Raw genomic sequence first — 25,851 nt, forward strand, 5'->3', positions numbered from 1 at the left:
TTAAATGTGCATGCGTAGAAAGTTTGTAGCTTTGAGGTCCGGATTAATGACTTTGTTTAAATTTTAAATTGTTTTATATAATTTAAAGTATACGGATTTTATATTAAAGCAATTCATGCAATAAAAATAGAAATCATTTTAAAGTTATTGAAATATATAAACTTTGTTTAAAAATTCATATTATTTAGTACTGAATCATTAAATAACAAAGCAAATTTCAAAAATAAATTACCCTTATGTTTTACCTTAAGAATAAACAAAAGCAATAAAAGACACTTACCTGTTTTACCCCTCAGATTTTTATTAAAACATCTCTAATTTCTTCCTAGATTCTCTAGTTATGTATCAATCTCTATGAAATTTCCTCTTTATTAATAGTCATTTTATCTCCATAAATTATTATTATTTTGTTTAATTTTATGCTTCACGGCTAATGGTGTTTTTCAGATACAGCAAAACTTAGAAATGTACAAAAGAAATTTTATTTTTTTCACAGTCATTTTAAAAGTACATTAGGGAGCTAATGCTTTTAATACTATCAAAAATTTTGTCCATTGGAAAAATAATGTCTACTGATTGATATAGTATATCTGGCAGGCTCTAATATTTTGATCTGGTGTGTCTCATGTAAATTGAATAGAAACTTAAATCAATAAAAAGGATATATAAATTAGAGTTAGGGACACTGCTAAAGAAAAACCTCTTAATTTCATTATTCAGAGAAAAGTCGGTCGAAAAGAGCAAAATTTGTAGTACAGTAACCTCTCTGCAATCTGTGCCATTCTAGTATCATTGGATAGACCAAGGATGCGAATGTTAGTTGCGCATAGCCACAGTTATTCCCATCTGCAGAAATCCTGTGCCCTTCCTCCTTTTCTCAGTTATCGAAAGGTATTGATTTAACTCTTTCGCATCGAAGTCGCCCGTAACGCCCGTTCATTCAGGCAACGGCAAACCGCCCCAACGCCTCGTTTATTTTCTACCTAGTGCTTTCCCCCTCCACGTTAGTGTATGGCTCATTGGTTTCGCGAGTTGTTAAGAGACATGTCAGTCATTCTTTGAAGCAACTAAAGGAGACATACGGAAAGCTATTAACGTTCGCAGGGACAATCCGGCTCTAAGGTGAAACTGCACACGATGGATGAAACCGCTGAAAAACCCCCCATGAGAGAAACAGTCATTTGACATAAGTAGGTTATTGTTAATGCTGTAGCTATTTACAGGCAGGGGTAAAGGAAAAACGGGCGTTTTCGATGTTTGATGAAAACAGATCTGGTCGTCTCGATGCGAAAGAGTTAAGATCGAAACTAATAGAATAGCAGACAGGAAACGCGTGACTCCATTGCGTTAAAGTTGAGCATCAACAGATGCAAAATCAAAAATACGCTTAGTGAAATTAAATACTGAATACCCCCCCCCAAAAGCAAATATTTTGGAATTTCCGTCTCCTGTTTCTACATTGACCTCGTATGGTGGTTTAGAATATATGCTTTCAAATGAACTATTGCTTGAACTCCTAGATTCCTTTCCATTTCGTTTGGTATTCCGAAGTGGGCACACTAAGTGAATAGAGCTTCAAAAAGAGTGCAGAAATGAGCAATTGCTGAAAAGCGAGTAAAAGACTAAGAGATTTTGCCTATAATTAAAAAACACCAGATGATTATCATCATTGATGTTTTAAAAACGTTTGTTTCAGAGGAATGTGCAACTTCTTTCATTTGGTATTTCGATTAAGTTTAGGTTGACAGTTTTGTCTGCTTTCATCTGCCTCAATATATATACTTAACTAAAAATTAAGTCAGTTTCTATTTTTCCATCTAAATTTATACGTATAAAGTTCTTAGATATTCATCTCCTTTTGTTTCTAATTTTAGCATACGAAAATTGAGAGGGAAAAATTACGCGAATAATTTAGTTTCCGAAGAATGCGGTTACAGTAAGAATATAAGAAATTAAAAGTATTCACGGGTAAACTACCAGTATATGTCACAGTATTAATTACAGTCAAAAGTCGTTAACCCGGACTCGTCGGGACTTCGGCGATTCCGGATTATAGATCATCAGTTTAAATCTCGTAAGATGGCATGCAGAAATTCTAAAATTAAAAACATGAAACCGTAATTTATGAAATAAAGAAAAATTATGATCTAAAGGGTATCAAAATTTACAAAAAAAAAAGCTTATTATTTATTTGTTTACTTTATTAAACATTTCTTTCAATGTAAGTTGTTTCGTTTTATGTGATAATACTTTCTCTTTAATTCTATAAACAGACATAATTTCTTGTTTAGTTACAAAGTTCCGCTGTTCAAGTCCCGCAACTGCTGTGCCGAGAATACCGACTAACTTGTCAATCGAAATTTTTTCGTTTTCACTAACCTCTCTGTCACCTTCTTCATGTCTTTATCCATTTTTTGCAGCAATTCCACTTTTTGTTTGATGGACATCGAAACATACTTTCGTTTTGTAGATCCTTTGGGAGCTCCGGCATCGGAAATTCTATTTGACATAATCGAAAGTTCAAGTTTACTTTTATAACATTGCTCGTACAGTCTGCAAAAAATAATAAGCCGCATCCAATTCGAAGATTAAGGAACAAAGCAATCATCAACATTAACTGAAATAGATAAATTTAGCTTATACCGTCCGTTATACATTAAACGCGCACACGAAAATGTATTCTGCACTTGCGCACACGCATCTGCGCAGTTGTAAAGGTCTTACGCGCGCTCGTAAACGCCTATGCGCATGTGTCAACGCGGCGCATGTGCAGAAAGTTTTTAGCTTTGTGGTCCGGATTATGGGTGTCCGAATTAACGACTTTTGACTGTAATTAAAAGAAAACTGTATCTCAGTAAGAATACATAGTAATATAAACATTAGAACATCTAATAAAGTGTCTTCATTTCTACTTCCCTGCATCTTAAGTTTTGCCCACTGCCCTTATTGTTGTCCCTAGGCCTCAAATCATTCAATGCTATATTAACTGCTTGTATCACTTGGGCAAAAGTTCATCAATCAGAACATTTAAACAAAATCCTTATGCCAGTTTCCATGAAGTAACAAGGTTTAGCTGTTTAGTAGCGAAGGTCGGCTTGAGCCACTTTGGGCCTAACAAAGGCCTTCATTTGGAAATGCTCTGTTACGTTTAACATGATACTATTATTAGTGTGTGGAAAGTAGGAGATTCGTTGTTATCTTCGCAAGTAGTGTGCGGAACTTATCTTTGTTAGTAAGATGAAAACAAACACTACAGATTTTTAAATCTACGCTAAATTTTAAAATGGATTAAGTGGATTAATCCATCTTAAAATTTAACAAAGCTCGCTTTCTGAATGCCTTGAGAAAGGAGAAAATTATGTAAATGCTTTAAAAACTTTTCAGAACCTTCTGCTGAAAAGCCGAGGAAAAAATATGCGATAGGGTAAATACAGTGTATTTAGTTCAGTGCATTAGGTAAGGGCTCTTTGAAGCTTCGTACCCCTACGCGGTTGCATATCTTGTATACTCCTATTCATGCCATTGCAGTAATTTTAAGTGTTTATAATCCTATACTTGAGTATTTACTTGGAAAGATTAAAAAACTTTAAAATAGTTTCGAACAGATGACACCATAACAATGTTTATAGCATCTTTACAGTAATAATTTAGAGTAATTAAATTAATAATTACAGTTTTATAATTATAGAGAAAATCAAAATATTTAAATAATAACTGCGAAATATTTATGCATATTTCACTGAAAATATTTCTACAGATTTATAGTATGATTAACGTAAATTTTCAGTTTCATTTAAGTGTAACTCAATTGAAATTAAAGTTTAGAAAAATCGAAGATTTAACAAAGCATATACAAATCATCAGTATTTTGTCCTAATAAAAATATATCTAGTACAGAAAAATAATACACAATTTTCTATAAGACTACTTTCATTATTTCTCATATATCATGTTTAAACTAGTATGCATTTTCATTTAGAACAATGTATAAGTACTTTGATAGCCCCATCCGCACCAGAATGAGCAGTTTCAAATGCTTTGTTTACTTCCTGCAGTTTAAAGTGATGAGTGATCAATGGCTTAACATCCACAAGCCCACTTGCAACCAATTGCAACGCAATAGGATAACAATTTGTATATCGATAAACACCTCTGATGTCAATTTCTCGAATACTGGCATCGAAAATGGGTATTTTGATTTCAGGAGCACCAACGCCCACTAGTACTAAAACACCCCCACGTTTGGTAACCTGTAGAGTAAAAAGGTTACAACGAATAAGACAGTAAATAACATTTCCAAATATATTAAGTCATAAATACATCTTTTTTATATGCTAAGGTTTAAGGCTTCAAACACTTTTCTCTTGACATGTTCTGTTTGCAGCTTTAAACAATGGAGATTAAAAATTTTTATTATTATTATTATTTGTTTTGGTTTCAATGTGTACAATTTTCCCGTTTTTTTATAATTTTTCCTCTTTGAAGTGAAAGTTTTTTATTAAAATTTTGTAATTTTCTTTAATTTGCGTTTTACCAGTTTATTTTGTTGCACGGAAAAAAACAGGATTAACCTTCAAATATTTAAAACGGCATTTTCATTTTTATTCCGATTTTCGAGATTTTTATTTATTCTTTTATATGTTATATATACTTCTGTATAAAATTTAAATCGTCTTCACATTTTTTTTTTCTTCTAAGAAGAAAGAGCAAATTAAAACAGGAAATCGATAAATTGCAGCCAATAACGTAAAATCTTCTATTGGCTACAATAAAGCGACTTAGTATACTCCTTAATAATATTTCATATTTCTAATTGGCAGCACGTCTATGAATAAAATATCTGCGGTTTAAACAATGGTTTCATTATCACTGATAAATAGAAGTTTTGTAATTATTATCAGAAATGTATTCTTCAAATACCTGACACACGTTATAATGGGTTAGGTTATTTGAATATGGAAAATCCATGATGGTTATCTGCCTAAGAGAAAGAATGCCTTCTGGGAGGACTTTCAAAGGGAAATTAGCTCATATTCACTTTATATATAAGAAAATCACGAAAACCAGCAATGCGGCCAGCGCGTTCATCTGGGTTCGAATACAAAGCAGGCTGAATTAGCATTCAGCGGTCTAAACCACTTTGCCACTGGTGGGGTATATATTACAGTAATGCAATTATATTATATAATTATAACCTTATATATATATATATATAATGTTATATATGTTGAATGATCTTAAATTCACTTAGTTCGAAAACAAGTTTTTCTAATACTTGTGCAGTAGCTGCAAAGTAAAATAATAATAATTTATTTACTAAAGAAATATTGATTATATTATCTCCTAATATAAATTTAATGTTGTTAAGGAAAAAGCCCTTAGTTACCCATTTCAAACACTGGCCGATATATATACAAGAATTTGCCATTAGTTTGCGCTTTGGCGGGCTAATTCTAGATCTGGCTGATAGATACTGGTTAAAGTTAGAAATTGTCTTTATAGCAGTTCCTTGCATAACAAACATAATGCATTTTACGATGAAGTTCGGTATGAGAAACGTTGTTTCGCATGGTTTACTATGGGAATAATTTTAATCTATTTATCATTTCTGCCCAAAATTGCGAAACTCCTCACAGAATATTAAAACTATCACCAATGGTGGAAATACCAGGATTTGACTTATTTATTAGTGATGAAAAATATTTACATTACATCTCGCAAAATATTGATTTTGCTTTCTTTTCCAGTTAAATTTAATCTGAATTTTCCACTGGTAATGGAAGTTTAACCAGTCAATACTTTCTTGAAAATCTTTGTGTAGTTTTTCTAGGAAGGTCTAGATTTCAAGAAGCTTTCTGAAATAGTTTGCTTCTCCTTCTTCAGTATTATTTTGAGGTACTGAGTTCTGAAATATTTACAATGAACAGAGCATCAAAAATGTTTATCTCAGGTTGACTGACATAGCTTGGTTGTGCCTGAACTTCTACGTATTTCTTCGAAAGGCCTTTCATGATTATAATAAACAAGGACGTTTCGTGTAATTTTTGTACTTACCTGTCTTTAAAAAAAAAAAAAAAAAAAAAAAAAAAAAAGCGCTCTGCATTTAATGTAAGACAAAATTCGTTATGCTAAACATTTTTCTTTGTGTTCGTTGTATAGGACCTTCATTATGTTAGGCCTTTGTAATGCGAGGCACAGCTCTTCTTCATTTTGAATGACTCTTCCGAAACCGATGTACGTGGAGGATCTAAATGCTTTAGAAAAAAGAGCTCCACATCATTAAAATGAAATATTGATCAAAAAGTTCTTACCAAAATACCAAGCCGTATACTAGATTCTGCACCACAACATTCAATTGTAATGTCCGGTGGACCGCCCAATTTCGATAATACTTCCTCCAAGACGAGAATATCATTTCCTTTTGCAGAAATCTGGTGAGAAGCACCAAGTTTCTTAGCTACTTTTAATCGATCTTCAGAAATATCTATTAAAAAAATAAGTGCATTTTAATAAGGATTGATAAAGAAAATGGACACTCAAATAAGAAATATTTGCAGACACTCAAATAAAAAAATGTAAAGCCTTTTTTCTCTGAAAAACCTGGTAACAAATATTGTATTAAAAATATAACAGAATTTCTAAAATCAGTACTCCAACTATCTAAAATTCCAACTATCCAGATTGCAGATTCTTCTTTCTTTTAAACATTCTCTTGTGAAGACATGCTTTGACAAATAGCCCTTTGCAAAAATTTTCTTAATTAAACCAACTAACCACTGAGTCTCTTGTTTTCGCCTTTCATTTTCTATTGATGCTAGCAGTAAGAATTCTTTATTCTTGCCAGTAAAAGGCAATGCTTCACTTTAAGCTTATTTGAAGGGGAATTTATTTTGTATCACTCGAATAAAAATACTTTTTTATTTACTTTAATGTATAAAAAAATAAAATTAAAGGCTTATTTTAGGTTTTTTACTTAAATTAATTTTATCATTTTAGTTGGGATAGAAATGGATTACGTTTTATGCGAAATGAAACATAATTTTTGTTTAATTTTTTTCAAGCAGTAAGAATAAGGAGTATCGAAACTAACGGAACAGACTTTATATGGCGACATAACACACCAAAATAAGCAGTTTTCATCACAGAATGCATGGTTGTGCATTAAGTGGTTAGGCGCTATAGGTCGCATTCGTTTTTCTACACATGCTTTCTTTAACAATGCAGAGAGGGATGATAATATTCGCCTTTTCATTCGTGTACCGATTCATAAGAAGTCGCTAATGACAGTGCATAAAAACCCTTAATTCGACAATTTAGCTGCTGATAATGCACGAAACTCTGTGTATCCAGCTCAATGCAAGTAAGACCATACATGACGTAAGTAAACTAAAACTGAGGGTACCTCTAAGGATATTACGAAGAAGAGGGCAAAGAAGTAAGACCGCCATTACCTCTAAAGCTAAAAGCAGCTTAGATGGCTTGAAAAAAAATTCAGGGATTATGAGTTAAAAGCAGCAAATATAAATGTTTTTAGTTGAGAAGCAAAATAAATTTTCTAACTTTAGTAATAAAAAATATTTTAGATGATTTTTAAAGCTAAATTTTTGTATTTATTTAAATTTTAATGCAATTATTTATACTTTGTATTCAATTTTCTTTATTTATGAAGTAGATAAAATACGCATAGAATGCGATTCAAAATGCAATTACCGGTCATTATTAAAAAAATAACAACAATAGATATAAATAAACTATTTTTAAAAAATATAAAAATCTGAAAGGTTTCAAATTTTAAATTACGTTCAAAGGGCAGTTTTTTTAACGTTTTGTGTGTTACCTTTATTTTTTAAACGTCGCAAAATAATTTAAAAATGAACGTAGCTGTAGAATTTCGGATATACAGTTTCGCGCGGTGGAGATAAAAGTCTCCCCCTGTAGAGTGTTGCCATTGCTCGCTTTGAAATCGATGAGTTTGTTAATCAAAAATTCGTTATAGTTTTACAAAATATAAAATCAATACTAAAATAAATTCCAAATTCCAAATTTGGGCTTTCAGATGCCCATATTGGCAGTAAGATTTCGTCATTCAAAATTAGATGGCTTTAGGTACCGTTGTTTTATCACAATGCGACAAACATACATACATTTATGCAGATTCTTCATTATTTAATTTCTTCAAATATCATACAGGGCGATAGTTTTTGGTGGCATCGATTTGAAAAGTGATACAGCCTTTTAATATTTTCAACGCAAAATTACAGAACGAAAACAATAGTCCTTCAGGGACAAAGCCCCTTTGAACTAAAAATAAATAAAACGTAGATATTTTAAATTCATTCATATATACAAACCTGTGATGCAAATTTTAGTCACTCCCATTGCTTTGCATGTCAGTAAATTGAGCAATCCAATAGCTCCTAGAAAAAATTAAATGAATCGGTATATTTTAATGGAAGTAAAAATCGCATTTTAGTAAATTGCAGTTCACATTTCGCCTTTCATACAGCTATAGGGAGAAACAGATAAAATTATATGAGCTAATACAAAATCAAAGAAGAACTATGAAAAATAAAATAATATATTACGTACAAAATTATGAAAAATAAAATAATATATTACAATAAAAACATCAAATCTGTAATAAAGATTATAAAGAGAAAAGTAAATTTCTGAAGAATAATATAGTATAAAAATTATAATATTTTTTAAGTAAGGTAAAAGAAATTTGTCTTAACAAAGTATAAAATCTGGGATTAATAAAAAGAATAAAAGTTTATATAAATAAAGTATTTGATACAAGTCTTATGAAAGAAGCTTCATGTAATATAAATAACAAAACAAAAACAAAAAATACAATAAAAAATTTGAAATGTTTCGGATTTTAAATTACGACCAAAGGGGCTTTTTTTAACATTTTTGTGTGTTACGTTTATTTATTAAATATCATGTTCTTCGCACTTAAACCATAAAATTCAGTTCAAGAGCAATATCGCAAAATAATATTTAATTGAGCATATCTTTAGAATTTTTGAAATCCTTGAGTTTCTTAATTAAAAATTCGTTAAAGTTTTACAAAATTTGAAATCGATAATAAAGCAAATTCCAAATTTCAAATTTGGGCTTCTAGATGCCCATATTCGCAGTAGGATTGCGTCGTTCAAAATTTGATGGCTCTAGGTACCGTTGTTTTATCACAATGCGAGAAACATTCATACGTTTATGCAGATTCTTCATTATTTAATTTCCTCAAATATAATACTGTGCGATAATATTTGGTGGCAACAGTCTGATCAGTGAAACGGGCATTCAGAGTGATTTGACGCAAAATCGCAAAACGAAAACAGTAGCCTGTCAGGGAGAAGGCTCCTTTGGACTACTAATTAAATTATTTTAATTACTTAGACTTTTAGATCTGAAACTTGTTCCCTTCATAACGTGTACAGGAGTGTAGTAAAATTACTTGTAGCCGGATATATCGAATTAGCGGCATTTTTGAGGGTCTAAATTTAAATCCGAAATTATGGCTTATGAAATAAGAAAATATATAATGGACTAACAATCTAAATGTTTAAAAATAGAATATATTTGTTACGTTTTTACATCCCTACGTAACAAGCTTTATCCAAACAATGCACTTAGGAATCATCTAGAATATAAAGATGAACTACCGATCCCTTTTTATGCGATGCTGTGTGAATTTGTAAAGTAATGCCCATGGTTTTCATAAGCAATGGACATCGAGAGGCACCAGATTTACGTTATCTCTTGCTTGGAAAGATGTAAAGACATCGTCGATTTCCGAGTAACTTGTGGCCCATGATCACGTTCGTACAAGTCGAATGGCAAAGATTCTCTTGCTTTTGAAACATGTTCGGTGCCAGTGGTTCACATCTTGGATGCATATTTAGATTTTCGGATATGTTTGGTATAAGTGAAGAGGAGATGCAGGTTTGGGCGGATATAGACAATTCTGTTTCCATCACACTCTGTCTAGATGATGACGAAATAATCAGACATATATTATAAAACGGGAAAAATGATGATGAAGATGACATATAAGAAAGTTATGTGACAGGAAGCTTGGTAGAAAAGATTGCAAACTTTCATATGATTTGCCAAGAAATGTTCATCTGAATCAATAATGATGTTATGAAGCTTCAGTGTATACATAGCGAATTTTTAAACTATGGCGAGAATTCTGTAAGAAGGCAGACATTTGAAATTATATGTCATTACATTAAGAAGAAATTATCCGTATTATTTTTTATATTATTTATTTATTTGTAGCCGATGTATAAAAAAAAACATGATCAACAACTGACAATTTTACACATGGGCATATCAAAATATGAATATGCAATTATGCAATTTTTACACATGGCATATCAAAATATGAATATGCAATTATGCAATTTTTACACATGGCATATCAAAATATGAATAAGTAAATTATAGAAATATATATTCAGCTATCCGTAAAAACCTCTCCTGAAGTCCCGTTGACCTCAGTCCCGTTGCTGCCGCTTAAAAGGATTCTACTGTATTAGGATTATAGACCTTTACTCTATCTCTGACAATCTTGTATCTTATATGAACTAGATATCTTTAAAATTTAGAAATAACTGAACTTTTGGTTCATCATTATGCAATTAACGAAAAGCAGCATATATGAAGCGCAGCAGAACTGCTTTAGAAATCCATTTCAATACTTAAAAGCAACAATGGCATTATCAGCTGTTATGACTGTTACAGAAACTCGGATGTTTTTGTTATTATGGTACAAAAAAGCCATTTTATTCTTCAAATTGCTATATTTTTAAAATTAAAATTAAAATTTATTTAGAAATGTAGAATTCTTTTGATATTGTAATTAAAGTATTGTGTTCTAACATTTCTTATGCTTCTTTATGTTCAAACACTGTTTAAAATTGTCCTTAAATACTTTACATAAATGTGAAAGAATATTAATTCTGTAGTAAAGAATGTGTAAGATGTTCCAAACAATGTGGGACGTTGCGTGGCATATTCGGGAGGTTAGGAGAAACAAAACGCCTCTTCGATAATGCGGTACATCATTTCGTTTCAGAGATATACAACTTCAAAATCCAGTCTTGTTACTTCTTGCAAACGAATTGAGAAACACCATTATGAAGTCACAGGTCTTTAATATCCTTTATAATGCAGCTCACAGTCAGTGCTCAAATACGCATCATTGACATCAATATGATCCTTGGATCTTTGGATTAGGGATTGGGACACCTGACCCGGCGTTACGACGCCAGGTGTTTGTTGTCGAAGGTTAACTGAATGTGCGCTCTGAGTTTGCTTGAAGGAGATCTGGTATGTGATTGATTTCTCATGGCTCCATTAGAAGAAAATCGACAGATTTCAAGTCTAGTGATCAACAGACATCAGAATATATAATAGGTAGTCTTTCATTCGAACTGCCGGAGATAGCATTGCGGGATTCCGAAATCGAATATATCTTAAACAAAGAAGGGCACTAGAAGCATTTCAATGGTGCTCTAGAACTACAACATTTTGTTTGACGACAATTTTTGGATACCTAATGCAATGTTATTTCGTTTTTCTAGGACACCCTATGTATAATTGTGCTTGATAAAAAATAAAAATTAAAAAAGAAAACTACCTGTGCGTGAAAAATATGACAATTTGTAAAAATGTGTACGAAATAGAAATCTGTATAGAATATAAACTTGTTCAAAATCGGAAATATTTCTATATATTTTGATGTGTTATTTTTGAGATAAATCATTACTTCTTTTTGGCATGCATATGCAGTGCTTTTTCAAGAAGTTTGAATGTATCTGACACGCTCTGATTCATGCCAAGTATTTGATAGTTGGAAAATTTTTAAATATGCGAAGTTCTACCAAAATTTTAAATAATAATATAAAGAAAAAATTAATTAAATCCTTAACACGAACCAGCTCCACAGATTAAAACTGACTTTCCAGCAGTAACAGCAGCTCTTTGGCAAGCATGAACAGCAACAGCAAGTGGTTCAATCAAGGCACCTTCTTCCAGTGTAACATTATCAGGCAACCTAAAATTAAAAAATATTTCATAAATTTAAAATTTAAGACTACTTGTAGCATATATGATAAGCAGCTACTTGAAAATGCTAAAACTATACGCATTTTTGAATCAATGTATGTTTTCAAAACTTCCATAAATAAATCGAATTCATAAATAATAAATAAATCACATCTGTAGTTTGTTAAATATTCATAATGTATGAAAACATAGACTGGAATACAAACAATAAAATATTTACTTAGAAGTGTTGCTGGCAACTTTACATATAGTATAGCACTGATCAGCGAACAAGCACAAAGCTTTATTTGCTATGAGGAGAACCAAGCACCTATTATGATCCTGTAAATATGCTTCAGAGAATTCGTTACAATTCCCGTTTTGTTCTTTTTTTCGGGGGAGAGAAGACATTTCTTAAATAAATACACAAGGCATCACTATGCCGAAAAGTGAAAAACCTAAGCGTATACTGACTGATAAAAGATCCCGAGATGCAACACAGAGATGTAAGAGCAGAAACACACTCGTTTTACAACCTGTTATGATCCTGTAAATATGCTTCAGAGAATTCGTTACAATTCCCGTTTTGTTCTTTTTTTCGGGGGATTGCGAATGTTGTATGGATCGATCAAATGGCTAACTCAGCATCTGTTATATAATTCCCACTTCATTCGGTTAGAGAGCGTTGTCGGTGCAGGACAGGCAAGTTGCTAAAGGCTTAATGCTATATCTTCAGTAATTTAATGGTTGTTATATTTTTGTTGTTAATAAATTTTGTTGTTGTTATTTAAAGGAAGATACCATTAGCTATACTGAATCATTGAATGAAATACTGGCGCATAATGCCCTGGAAGCAATCTGGGAAAAAGAAAATATCGGAAGTAGTTAGCTGTTGGATTACGTAATTCTGAAAAGTTTGGACACATTACAAATTTCTATATTTCTGACTGTAGAGGTAAGGTTTCTTTAAACTTACAAATGCTGAGTTAACAGGGATAAGCTTTCAAAAATATTTGAAAAGATGTGTAACGTTCGCACCATTGCTACAAAACTAGTTACAATAGTTCAAGCTTCATGAAGCTACCGAAGACTCATTATCAGAATTATTTCAGTTTTTAGAAACGAAAGAACAGATTCTGGAAAGCTACGATTTAGAGGTAGAAGCACTCATAAACAATCCGAAAAAACTGAAAAGTGAATTAAAAATGAGGAAGAATATAATCTACTAAGATTAAACTAAAGAGCAAAATTTAAGAATTAAAACCAGAAAATGTTCAGTGGACTCCTTCAGTTCTTAATACATTTAGCATTTCAGGAAACACCGTTAAAGTTTAAAATTACCAAAATTAGACATTTCCAAATTCTCTGGTAATTCTAGCAAATTTATGGAATTCTTAAATTGTTTTGATAGTGCAACTGGTATAGATAATTTTCTTACAAAATTTGAAAAATTCCAACATTTAAAATCCCTTTTTTTCTGGCCTTGCGTATAATGTTCTTTCTGGTTTCGAAATAAATGAGGAGAACTATGATTCATGTCTTGAACTCTTAAAACAAAATAATGGTAGAAATGACTCTATTATAAATTCTTACATGACAAAATTCTTAAACTTAGCCAGAGCTAGAGAAAAGTTCTTCTTATGTTAAAAATGCCGAACAAAATCCTTTGAATTAGTATCTACTGAAAAAAAAAAAGTTTTTGAAAGGGCAAAAAATAACTGAAGTATCTTTTCATGCATTTTGTGACATCAGTTTCAAAGCATAGGTAAGTTTTGCGTTCCTAAGGTACTTTAATTTCAATGACCAAAATAAAGTGTGCATGCAAGATTAAAATTAATGGAAACATTCTTCAATGAAAGTTTAGGAAATTATTTACAAGGTTTCTTTCCTGGTTTCGCGAAAGAAATTTTTCCTAAGGAATGACTCTCGAATACCTCTTCATTGGTTGAAAGGATCATCTAAACAATGGAAAACATTTGTAACCAACAGAGTGGATGAAGTGCAGTCACTGAACGTATTGGAACCATTGCAATGGCTCCTACAAATCTGTAGACCTCATTACAAGAAAAAAATTGGCCAGGAGGATCCTGTCAAATTCTCTGTGGTGGTCAGGGCCTGCTTGGTTGTCTAAAGTACTTCACTCGTGGCCTAGTCAGGTATCGCTACATATTCTTGATGTTATTTGTGACGAAGATATTTAGTGAAAAAGAGACAGACTGCGCCAGTTAATTCCATGGTAACCAGTTCAGGTGATGGAAACTTAACTCTGTCGTTACTTGACATTAGTGACTTCAGTAAATTAAGTAGACTAATTTCCGTTACAGCGTAGATTAAAAGGTTTGTGCATCATTCTAAACCTAATTCTTCAAAATTAAATAGACCTATTTGTGCTTCAAAACTCAAAGAATTTTGCGGTTTTGAATCAAAGCTACTCAGTTCAAACATTATGCTGCAGAAATTATCTAGCTTCGTTCTCAAGGTAATTTGACAGAGTTTCACGCATATTCAGTTTGAATTCTGAACTTGATGACAATAATTTACTTTGCTTGAACGGGCCTTTACAGTTCTCAAGTAATAATGTGAGAGCCAAGCATACTTGGTTTCTTCCATCTAATAATAAATTTGTTGAGGTATTCATTTATGATTCTCATACTAAAATGCAACTTTAATTCATTTACAAGAATAATTTTTGGTTGTCAAAGGTCGTCGCTTTGTGCTAAATAACAGTTTGATTTGCAGCCGATTCAGTGTGAAATCTCGAACGCAGATGGTTGCCATTTTACCGCTTGATAGAATTCAAGAACATCCACCATTTGATATATGGGTTGTAGACATCGCCGGGCAATTTTTTGTACGTGATTTTAATTCAAACTATTATTTACTTATATTCAGCTGTGCAGTGACAAAAGGTATTCAATTAAAAGTAGTTGCGAACATAAGTGCTCATTCTTTACTATTAGGATACCTATGATTTCGTTTTCCCGGAGGAGTTTGTCCCATATACTCTGATACTCCCAAAGCTTTCAAAAAAGCCAATAGTGAGCTTATAAGGCATTTATTCCACCTTCTTAGCATGCCTTCGTAGTGGAATGGTCAGCACGCTCGACGCGTATTCGAGAGGTCCGTCGTTCGAGTCCCGGTGAGGGTATTGCTCTTTTGTTCATCTCTCCTGCTTCAAAAATACCTAATATCTCTACAATGGACGAAAGAAAAAGCTGATATGTTTATACGTATGTATAAAGCTTAATATTTGGATGATTTTATTTAAAATGTTAAAAAATGCAATTTGTGTTTGTATATCAATTGATTGTGAACAGTTTTGAAGCTTTGTATCTGATGTAAATTTAAATAGTTTCTAAATGTAAATTTTAATGAAAATGGATGGTAAGTGACTTATGTGAATTTAGTTGGGGAGTGTTATATATTCCCTGCGTCATTCGGCTAGAAGGGCTGTCTGTGCTCTGAGAGTCAGTGGCAAGCAAGATGCTAAAGATGTGAAATCAACAACTAGGAGTTACAACAGAGCTAACAGTTAGGAGGTGTTGCTAAAATGCGGAAGTGCGAGATGCCTAATAATATATCCTTAATTATTTTATTATTATTATATTTTTCTAGTTAACGAATTTTGTTGTTGCTATTTGAAGCAATATCTATGTAGAATTATCTACAGTGAATAATCAGATGAAATAACACTTTTCTTTACATTCCTCTTAGTCCCTTTTATCAGAATGGAGCAAAAAAATGGCCACTATAGGTCGTTGATCAGATTAACCATACCCAAAATATAATGACCATTACTTCAAGGCATAGCATCTAAACAATCTACATTCTTATATATTACATTATATTGCTATACGTATATTGTTATACTAAATCATACTCAATGATAAACATTTGATAAAGATCTCATTTCATACTGAAGTACTTTTCCTACTGTATTCTAATAGTTCATTTTTTGCACAAATATCTCTACATTAAAATAATTAAATTTAAAATAATTGTAACTAATTAATTTTTTAAATAACTTTTGTACTACCGACAAATGAACTGTACTACCGGTGCTAAAACCGACAATCTGACTCGCGTTTTTACGAAATCTCCCTACCATACTTATGCAACATAACATTATTATAATTTCTTTTGTTCCTCTTAATTAAGCCACAAAAGCTAAAACAACATATATGAGCATATTCATTATGAGAATTGATTAAAATAACAATATTTTGCTTAATTAGAACTTAACTGTAAAATAGTCCTGTTTTGAAAACATTAAATCTAACATGAAATGATAATTTAAACAAAATCATATACTTGAAACAAAAGTCCGCTATCTGGCAATAATATTGTGAAAGAGATCCATCGAAAGGTGCACCGAATTTCGTAAGTTCACAAAGATTATAGCGTCCACTTTTACAAAATTCGCACGTTTTGCAGGGTCTACCGAATTCGATGCAAACTCGATCTCCTGAAATCAAAACACACTAAATGAATTGCTAGAAAAAATTTAAAATGGAAACAGTAATTTATCCCAGTGTTGCATGTAACTATGACAAACATAAGAAACTGGAAGTAAAATTCACTAATCAAACACGAAAGAAATCATGTATTAAATAAAAAGCATAAAATCATATTCGAACAGCATAAATACTATAACAAAAGTTAATAGACTGCAAGCACAGCTAAAAAAAGAAATTAAGCCGCCAGTGTCTGCAAGAAGAAAAAATTCCAAAGGGAATAATTTATTATCTTTGATGACATATGCATACCTATTCAAACATTTAAAAAATGATTAAACTCATAAAGTGTTTCTCCCGCCTTCTTAACATGCCTTCGTGGTGTAGTGGTCAGCACGCTCGGCGCGTATTCGAGAGGTCCGTGGTTCGAGCCCTGGCGAGGGCATTGCTCATTTTCCTCTCTCCTGCTTCGAAATAACCTAATGTCTCTACAAGCTTAAAGGCGATGAAAATAATTTAAATTTAGGTGGTATTTTGCTGTTTGAAAGGTAGAAAATGTTTGCATAAATTTTATGTGTACGTCCAATTCTACATATTCATAGTTAAAATTATCTTCTTTAAGAAAAATTTTAAATATATAGAGTGTTGAGTTCAAAAATGGACTCTCCGTAGAACTACTAAGTGCATGTATTCATGAAATACTTCTTGTCTAGTATTTATGTTGTAAATGATGCTCTTTTGGTTCAATATTTCCCAATACGAAGTGTTACTAGTCCGAAGACCAGTAAGGCAGCATTCACGCGATGGTGTAGTCATCATTATTGTAATAGTGTTAAGGCATGAAAGAAAATAACTCCTTTCATACTCGGGGAATAAGGTTTAACCCTAGTCAATCAGGGTAGGCAGAGTTAAGCATGCTTGAATGTGTAGATGGCTCAGGGGGAAATTATCAAATAAATGTGATTTCATGCTTACTGCCACTTTGTTTACCTATTTCAGCTATAAATGCACGTGATGTAAAATGGAAATATATTCTTTCTTATTATTTGGTTCTTTTGGTTTGGCACGCATTTGTGCGATGTTACCGTTATGTGATGATTTGTACGTGCTTTATTTTTTACCCCAATATTTTCAACGATGATGTTTTTAAACTGCGAAAAGTTTTGGAACCTCTTTTTTGTCGACAGCGATATTTTGCACCACGACGTTTTAGAACTGCGATGTTTTTCTTTGCTTTCTTTTCTCCCAAGATGTTTTGTGCCACGACGTTTTCGCCTTGCGTTGTTTTCTCCGTGACGTTTTTGTTGCGATGTTTTCGGTCGTAACCTTTTCGCGTTACGTTGCTTTATGTGTGACGTTTTCTTCCGCGATGTTTTCGGTGGACACCAATTCATAATCACCTTAAGCGAGGGCCATCTTTTGGTGAAGTTATGTACTATCTCAGAAAACATCATAATAACTGACTTCACTGATCTACATATTTGCAACGAAGATTCTGTTACTGATCAAATATATATATAGATGATCTCTTGTCGAAAAAGGGTTTTTAGGGTTCTATAGACCTAACATTTTTCTGACTCTAGAGACCTAAAGTTTTCCTTAATTAAATATAATTTCTGGGGTCATTGATTTTTTTCTGTAGTATGAATAACATGAAAGCCAAAATAATTCAAATGAATTTCCAATCACAAATTCCACAACATAATGATGTAAAACATGTCTGAAATGTGTCATGGTTGTCAAATGTGTCTAGATTGTCTCAGAGCACAACTGCAACATATCAGTTTCCTCCCTTGGGCCTTTGGCAGCTCATACTGACCAATAGTAGAAGCGTAGGTGTAAATCTAAGAGATTTAGTTCACAAGTCTATTTAATTTCTTAAAACGACAATACGATACTTGCATACAAATTCTTAATTATATGTAATACTAATTATTTCTACCTGTATTAATGGATATGCCAAGATATCTTATTTCTGAAATCATGTAAATACTATTTTGAAACTCATCAGTGAGCAATTCTGTAGTATTTATTTAGCACATTATGTCGTTATGCAAAATTACAAATTAATGTTAATCGTTTGGCAAAATTACGTAATATTGTTTCCTATATATTACAAATAAAGTTGAACTGCTTAAGTTACCTTTTATTTTTGCATTCAGAAAGAACAAAATAGGATTTAGCTTTTCCCCCACAATCCACGAATATTATCATATCGAACAAAAGAGTTCCGTGCTGTTCCTTTTGACATTTTTTTTCCAGAATATAGTCGTGATGAATGCAGGAGTTCAACCAGCGCATGTCACAGTTATCTAACTTTTGAGTGGCACGAAGAAACATTTTAAGGGTTTTTTTGTTTTGTTTTGTTTTTTGTTTGTATAATTAGATAAGAAGACCTAAAATTCTTATAAAGTAAACAGAGCATGAAAATATTGTATTTTCAGTATGAGAGAAAAAGAACTGTTATAAACAATGTTACAGTAAATTGAAAATAGTTTTAGAACAAAACCTAATATATAAATATAAAGTATAAAACATACCCGGTTTTAAGTTTTGAACTTTATCACCAACTTTTACGATAGTACCACTCGATTCATGTCCTAATATCAAAGGACCTTCACAAGTTAGACTGCAAATCCTCCCCTTTTTCCAGCAGTGAATATCAGAACCACAAATGCCAACAGAATGAATTCCAATTAGGACCTCTTAAATATTAAACATCACGTAAATCAAATAAGTATTGAATATGAAGTACATTGACTTTCATTGCAAAACATAAATTTCGAAAAAATGTTTAGCATTTAATTGCTAATTTAAAATTTTATCAATATATTTTAATAAATCACAATGCATTAAATGTACAGAAAGATCACTAATTAAGAAACATCAGTTCAAAAAATTAGGAAATTTTGAAAGTAATTCACTTTTTATTTCATCATATAATCACATCAGTATATGAAAAGAAGAAATAATTGCAATAAATGGTTCTATACATATTTCATTTTAATGATATGCACTCTAAAATAATTATAAGTATGCTATCAAAATATTCTCCTGAGCACACAAATTTTCGAAAACCTCTCTTGGGATTATATCACCTCCACAACCACAGCTCCGCGGACACGGATTTGTATGATTATTTATACGACTCTGAACATTTGCATAATTCTTCGGTGTTACAATTAGTACCTTTGGTTAAATTATTTTCGTAAAAATAGATATAATTTGCAGATTCTCCTGATTTTGCAGACCAGTGTATTTACAATATTTGATGGGAGTTCAAATGTACTTGAATCTTATTTTAAAATGTTATTTAAGGAAAGGACACAATAGTATGTTTCAATAGGGTTATTATAAGTTACTTAATATTTAAAGATGTAAAAATACACTAAGCGAAGCTAACCAAAGTGTTTTTTATGTTGTAATTTAAAGAAATGTTGTAATATAAGATTTTTGGAGAAAATTTAATTGCTTTCAGTCCCCTCACCACCAAAAAGAAGAAAAATTAATGTGACAATATAACAATGAATATAGAACATATTTGTTGATACTAGATGTAGTTACAAACACGTTATTTATCCTGCATTTGTTAGAAAGGTATTAAATTCAACATTTTTATATATATTGCAAAGTAAATATATCTTTTATAATTATGAAATTAAATGAAAAGTACTGTACTATTTTAACTGCCCACCTGAAAAAGAGGTAATTATTTTTACAGAAAAAATAACTTTTCGTGAGCTGTGAATATTAATTAAGCAATCATTCAGGAAAGAAAACATTTGCTACAAAATGCAAACAAAAAATGAAAAACAAGTTACCATCTGCTGCAGGTTCAGGCACAGGTTTGTTTTCCTGTAAATCAGATATTTCAAAATATGAGCACACAGTAAACACATTTGCAACAATAAAGGCAATAATAAAGACATATTTATTCATGTAAAAATAAATACACGTAGGATATGCGTAAGATGAAAAGCATTCTATGCATTCAAAGAGGGAAATATAATTAGAATGTTATGCAAATAAAATGAAATACTGAAGCTCACTTTTTAACATATAAAATGTGAGGTATTGAGGCGCTGAATCGATGTCAAATAAAGCAACAATAGCATTTGTTAAGCATTTAAAGTTTAATCCAATTTTGCGGAAATGAAGTTCAGATTATGGAGCATGTTAGACACAGGTGTTCAGTAAAAACATGATCATTTAATTATTTAATAATTTCAGCTGCTATACTGATATCTCCCAAATGTTTTTTGAGGAAATTTTACAATATCATTTTGATGAATTTCGATAAAAATTTGCGCTTCAGATACCGAAAGCTGGCTGTGTATCTTCAATACTCTCAGCTCTTGATAAAATTAAAGGGCATCTTCATGATTACATTTACGTATAGTATAGAAAGAAAGGAAGATTTTTTATTATTATAAAATTTACATTTTCAAATGTGTAAAGTTTATCCTAAGTTTTTAACAGTTATTTTTAAGCTCCCTTTCCTATATCTCCTAATTTCAGCTTACATTTTCCTACCATAATGTGTTTTTAGTATCGCGTTTAACGCAAATGAGTAAGAATAGTATTGAAGTCCAAGTTCTACTTACTTCGAGAGATGATAGCTGGAAAACAACATGCATTTAGCATGTTAATGGTGGCGACTAGCAGAACCTGGAACTTCGAGAGAGAGCATCAGAGTTTCTGACTAGCGCGCGTTTGTCTTTTGGCCACGTCTCTATAAGCTATTACTACGCTCGGCCGTATTACGGGCACTTGATAGCTTCGCTAGCTAATTCGTTATTTAGGAGCCAACTAGTTATAGCTTCGGCTACATCTCTTTAGTTAAGCTCTTATTTTTACACTTTTGAGTTTAAGCCCAAGTGGAGGCTTTGCTGTACGCCCTGAGAAAGGAGCCGACTGTTTATCTTTTATTTTAAAGGGTAATTAACCCTTCTTGAGTTTACATCTCTGTTCCTGAATTAAAGCGATTATTCGCTTAGCTGTTCATTGGTTTCTCCACATTTAGTTATTAGATAAAAGGGTGGAACCCCACATTTGAAAGCCGAAGCATTCTTGACGAACTATGCCTTCAGAAAACAAAAAATTTATGTTGACCTCTCCGACCTTTCAAGTCCCTCAGCGTACTTTAGTTATTATTTCTATCATTAGCAGCGACATAAGCATCTTGGTTAACATAATTCGGAAAGTTGAAAAGAAAAAAAAGTATGTGTGGCGTGGACGTATAGCTGCAGTTAACAGTGTTCCAGAAATAATAAGTGCACACTTCCTTATATAGTAAAAAGAAACAATGTAAAAATAATTTCAATAACGCATTTTATTTTTCGCATTTTATTTGTTTTGGTTTTCTTTCTTTTTCTTTTTCCCCCCTTTTTTTTTGTGTGTGTGGGGGAATTCCGAACTTATATAAAAATTATTTTAACTTGGACATTAGCTGGGATTACGCAAAATATCAGAAACATTAAAAAGGTTTAAAAATGTGCATATGTACGTAAGAAGATGAAAATTAATTGAAATTTCGATTTTAAACCGCTGCAGACTCACTCAGTTGATCAGTGTTTACGTTTACATGTAATGTTTTCGAAAATGAGAATAATGAGAACGTTGTTCAGAGCAGAGGTACGTTTGTTGGCCATTTTAATTTAAAGCATTATCCGATTCGTTTGAGAATTAGGGGCTTATTAGTTTTTACTAATACTGTAAGGATCTTAAGTTTTACTAACGTTTATTTTATTTTAAATCTTTACTATCACTTCTTATTTTCTACTTCCGGCCAGAATTATAAGCGTGAAGGAGTTTATGCAAAGTTGTCTGGCGAACGCCAAGTATTTAAGTGTGGCCTTTTTGCCAAGCAGAAGAGAGGAAGCCGTGAGTTCGAAGCAGGCCGCTTACCTTAGAAGTTACGCAGTTGCTACTTTGCCTTCCAGGCCAGAGGTTTTAATCCTCTTGATAAATTAAACGTATTGTAGTGTTCACAGTCTCTGTGCTACATACGCTTCCTGTTATTATAAGGCCAATCTTATTCTAAAGTTAAATTAGAGTTTAGTTTTATTTTGATATCTTTTAAGTTAGACCCCGAGTGGAGGGTCATTGTATTCCGAAGTACGGAAGTCATTGTATATAAAGAAAAAATAAAGGGTTTTGTATACCCTTCGTCTGTATCCTGTCTACTTACTACAATTAGTGAACATAGCTTTAGTAAGCTCTCTGTTCTAGTCAGGTCATTGTATGTTTCCGAAGAAGGTTAGAAGAAACATTGAACCTGATAATACAATAGAATTACCATAATGTCAAACATACTGTTGCCTATTGTTTTAAATAAAAGAGCCGGATGAAAATTAATGCTGGACATTTGCTGCAGTTCCAGACAGTGATGATTATTGCAAATGAAGAAACAATTAAAAGCAGTTTCTGCTAACAATAGTTTCAAACAACTATAAAGTTTTAATTAAAACGTATCGCTACAATCACCCTTATCATAGAATAATATAGTGTTGATTATGTCCTAAATTGCAGACCACTGAATGTTCAAAACGAAGAGAGAACAGCAAGTTCATTCACTATACAAGGGCGGACTTCACTGAATTTTTAGTAGCGACAAAAAGTTTTGTCATTTCTCTTAGGGGGTTTTCAAAAAGCGATGTTTAAAGCTCTATTTATACTATTTACATAATTCTAAAGCATATTTGCACTGGTGACAGGTGTTACGAAGTGTTTAACACATTAAAGATTTGATATTACAGTCATTAGAGTAAATTAAAAGTTACACAAAAAGCATAAAGTTGTTACAACAAGGAATTACACACACAGTTATAATAAAGTAAGACACAAAGCAGCTAAAAAATAAACAATAACAAATGCACAATAATAAAAGACAGATAAAAACAATATGCAATGAAATATAAACGAGTATAATACTTACATTAATATACATATAAACGAGTATAATAATGTAAGCACAAATACTTACATTAATATACATATAAACGAGTATAATAATGTAAGCACAAATACTTACATTATTTATCTTCGTATCCTTTCTAATTGTCATTTAATATACGAGGTTTGGTCAGTAATGAGAAGCGCAGTTTTTACAATAAATTCACATAGTTCACTTAACGCATTCGCACATCAGCTTTACTCGACATGGTCTCCGCGATATGAAACAGCTTTACTCTGCCGTTATTGCCAGTCCTTAAAGCAATTCGCGTTCGAAGCTATTTAGGGATGCAGAAAGGAGAGAGAAGATAGGTACCCCCTTTTAAAGGGCGACTGGGGATTAGGGGATTCAGTCGCCAAATCATAGTGATGAAGAATCATCATCCACCATCTTTTAGTTTGGGTGCCACTGTAGAATCATTAGTTTTTTTTTTTTTTTTTTCTGTAGACGTGAAAAATGAGCAATGCTTTCGCTGAGACTCGAACCTGGTACCCTCGAATATGCGCCGAGAGTGCTCCCGTTACACCACGAAGGCATGCAGAAAGGAGGGGGAAAATACCTTATAAGTTCCGTCTTAAAATATCTATCCTTTGATTAATGTTTAATCTCAGAATATTTAAAAAATTCGGAGCTCTTTCTTGGTTGTTATAAAATGTCATTCTTTTTGGTAAGTTTAATAGAAGGCACTGCTTGTGCATACAGAACCAGGCTTAACTTAAGACATAAGAGAACCAAAAATAAGTTAATTGTAATTATCCAAAGGCTACACAGACACAAAACGCGCAAGTTGTCTGAAAAACCTAATGTCGGCGTGACAAGCCTAATTACGAGAATGCCACAGATAATAAGCTCTCACGAAAATCCAAGAGAATCAAATAGCAAACGTGGCCTTCAGTAGGTGAAACGAGCTGTAATTCTACCCACTAAAACCTTCCTTTAAATACTACCTTTTTTCTACCTGGTTTTAATACGCGCGAACTAGAAATTAGCATTCCGGCAGGAAAATGGAAGCGAGAAAACCAGCGAAGATAATTAGCATAAAATAACTAGTTAGTAAAACTAAATGTATACTCTACAATGTGAATGAGGAATATATTTATGCATTTTACCAAAAATTAATCATGCGTAACTATTGGAAACGTGCTCTGTTCTTGTTGTTAGTCTTCTTGATCTGAACTTACAGTCAGATCAGTTTCACGAATTTAATAGTGACGAAGAGGCAAGGGGTCGCCGCTTTTTCGGATGGCCCAAACTTTCCTTTTACTATCGATAGGCAGACTTTTGCCACCGATAATGAAATGGCCGTTGTTTATCGATTACGAAGGTTTTAATGTTTGGATTCGTGTATAACTTTGTCAGAAAGAAAATTAATATCGCGAAACCTTGCAATTTAAAGGAATACTTTGCAGACACGAAGTAGAAACTGTTAAAAAAATTTGCTTATTACTATAGAAAATCATAACCATTCGATGATAAGAGTATGTTATGTATTATACCAGTTATGAAAGTAAATGTAAAGATAATGTATGTATGTATGTAAAGTAAATAAAATCCTCTAGAACGCAAACACTTTATTTGGTTATCTAGTTGAAAGTTCGGCCATTTTGTTCTTAAGTACTTATCAACATAAATTTTTATTAATTTTATTGCCTAAGATCTAGTTGGTGTTTCCAGATCTGGTCCCAGTTAAAAAAAAGAAAAAAAAAATGTTTATAGACGTTCATATTCATTAATTTTGTTGCATAACGTGTAATAGAGTTCTGTTTGATTTTTATTTGGTTTCATTGACAGCTACTGCATGCTTTTTTTTTAAATAGCTGATGCTTTACAAAAACTTCCATACTATATTAAACATTAAACAGGGTATACTATGATAGATTTGAAAATTTTTATTGTTTCTTCAGAAACTCAACAATTGCCTCAATGACTACTGTATTTTTCATCCTGTCTTATTGTATAAATGCAGTCTGTTGATTTGAAATATAATAATTTAACAGTCAGTGTGTAAAGAAAATTCATTCTTTAGTTTTATAACGAGCAACGTTTTTCAAAATAATCTTATAATTAAAACAGGTTTTCTGAAATGTATTTATTTCTTTAGAGATGTATAAGTCAATGCTACTTAGCTTGTATAATATTACATTACTGTCTATTTTGACTGGTACCAGTAGGCTAGCAGATAAGAGCTGAACACTGGATGTTTGATCCAGGTACAAATACTGGTGAATGGGATAGCTGATTTTCCTGTTTTTCCTTATGTATTATGTGAATACAAGTCAATTTCTCATAGAAATACCTTCTCAAAGGCATCCTTTTACCTAAGGTACATAGCTCCTACTGTAGTTACCTTGTTTTGTGTAACTTAGCATAGCCGTCAAAACCTTA

At 32.1% G+C, this 25,851-nt stretch overlaps 1 protein-coding gene across 5 annotated transcripts in view; it reads right to left on the reverse strand.

Annotated features, from left to right (window-relative positions):
• The window catches only part of LOC118189921 (sorbitol dehydrogenase-like), a 34,223-nt gene that overhangs the window by 3,380 nt on the left and 4,992 nt on the right, over nucleotides 1-25,851 (reverse strand). For 2 of the 5 annotated variants that reach the window (XM_085816003.1, XM_085815995.1), the window contains exons 2-8: nucleotides 20,333-20,366; nucleotides 19,052-19,216; nucleotides 16,369-16,522; nucleotides 11,949-12,067; nucleotides 8,352-8,417; nucleotides 6,312-6,484; nucleotides 3,996-4,250 (exon numbers count right to left, since the gene is read on the reverse strand). In XM_085816003.1, the coding sequence (XP_085672129.1) occupies nucleotides 3,996-4,250; nucleotides 6,312-6,484; nucleotides 8,352-8,417; nucleotides 11,949-12,067; nucleotides 16,369-16,522; nucleotides 19,052-19,216; nucleotides 20,333-20,366 (966 nt within the window). Of the gene's footprint in view, nucleotides 1-463; nucleotides 4,251-6,311; nucleotides 6,485-8,351; nucleotides 8,418-11,948; nucleotides 12,068-16,368; nucleotides 16,523-19,051; nucleotides 19,217-20,332; nucleotides 20,367-25,851 lie in introns of those variants that run through there. The other 3 variants (XM_085816015.1, XM_085816006.1, XM_035360637.2) reach the window with 2 other exon arrangements.

The sequence above is a fragment of the Stegodyphus dumicola genome, chromosome 1 (assembly GCF_044657685.1).
Source record: "Stegodyphus dumicola isolate Sdum_Otavi_A_Nest chromosome 1, ASM4465768v1".
Classification (NCBI taxonomy): Eukaryota; Metazoa; Arthropoda; class Arachnida; order Araneae; family Eresidae; genus Stegodyphus; species Stegodyphus dumicola.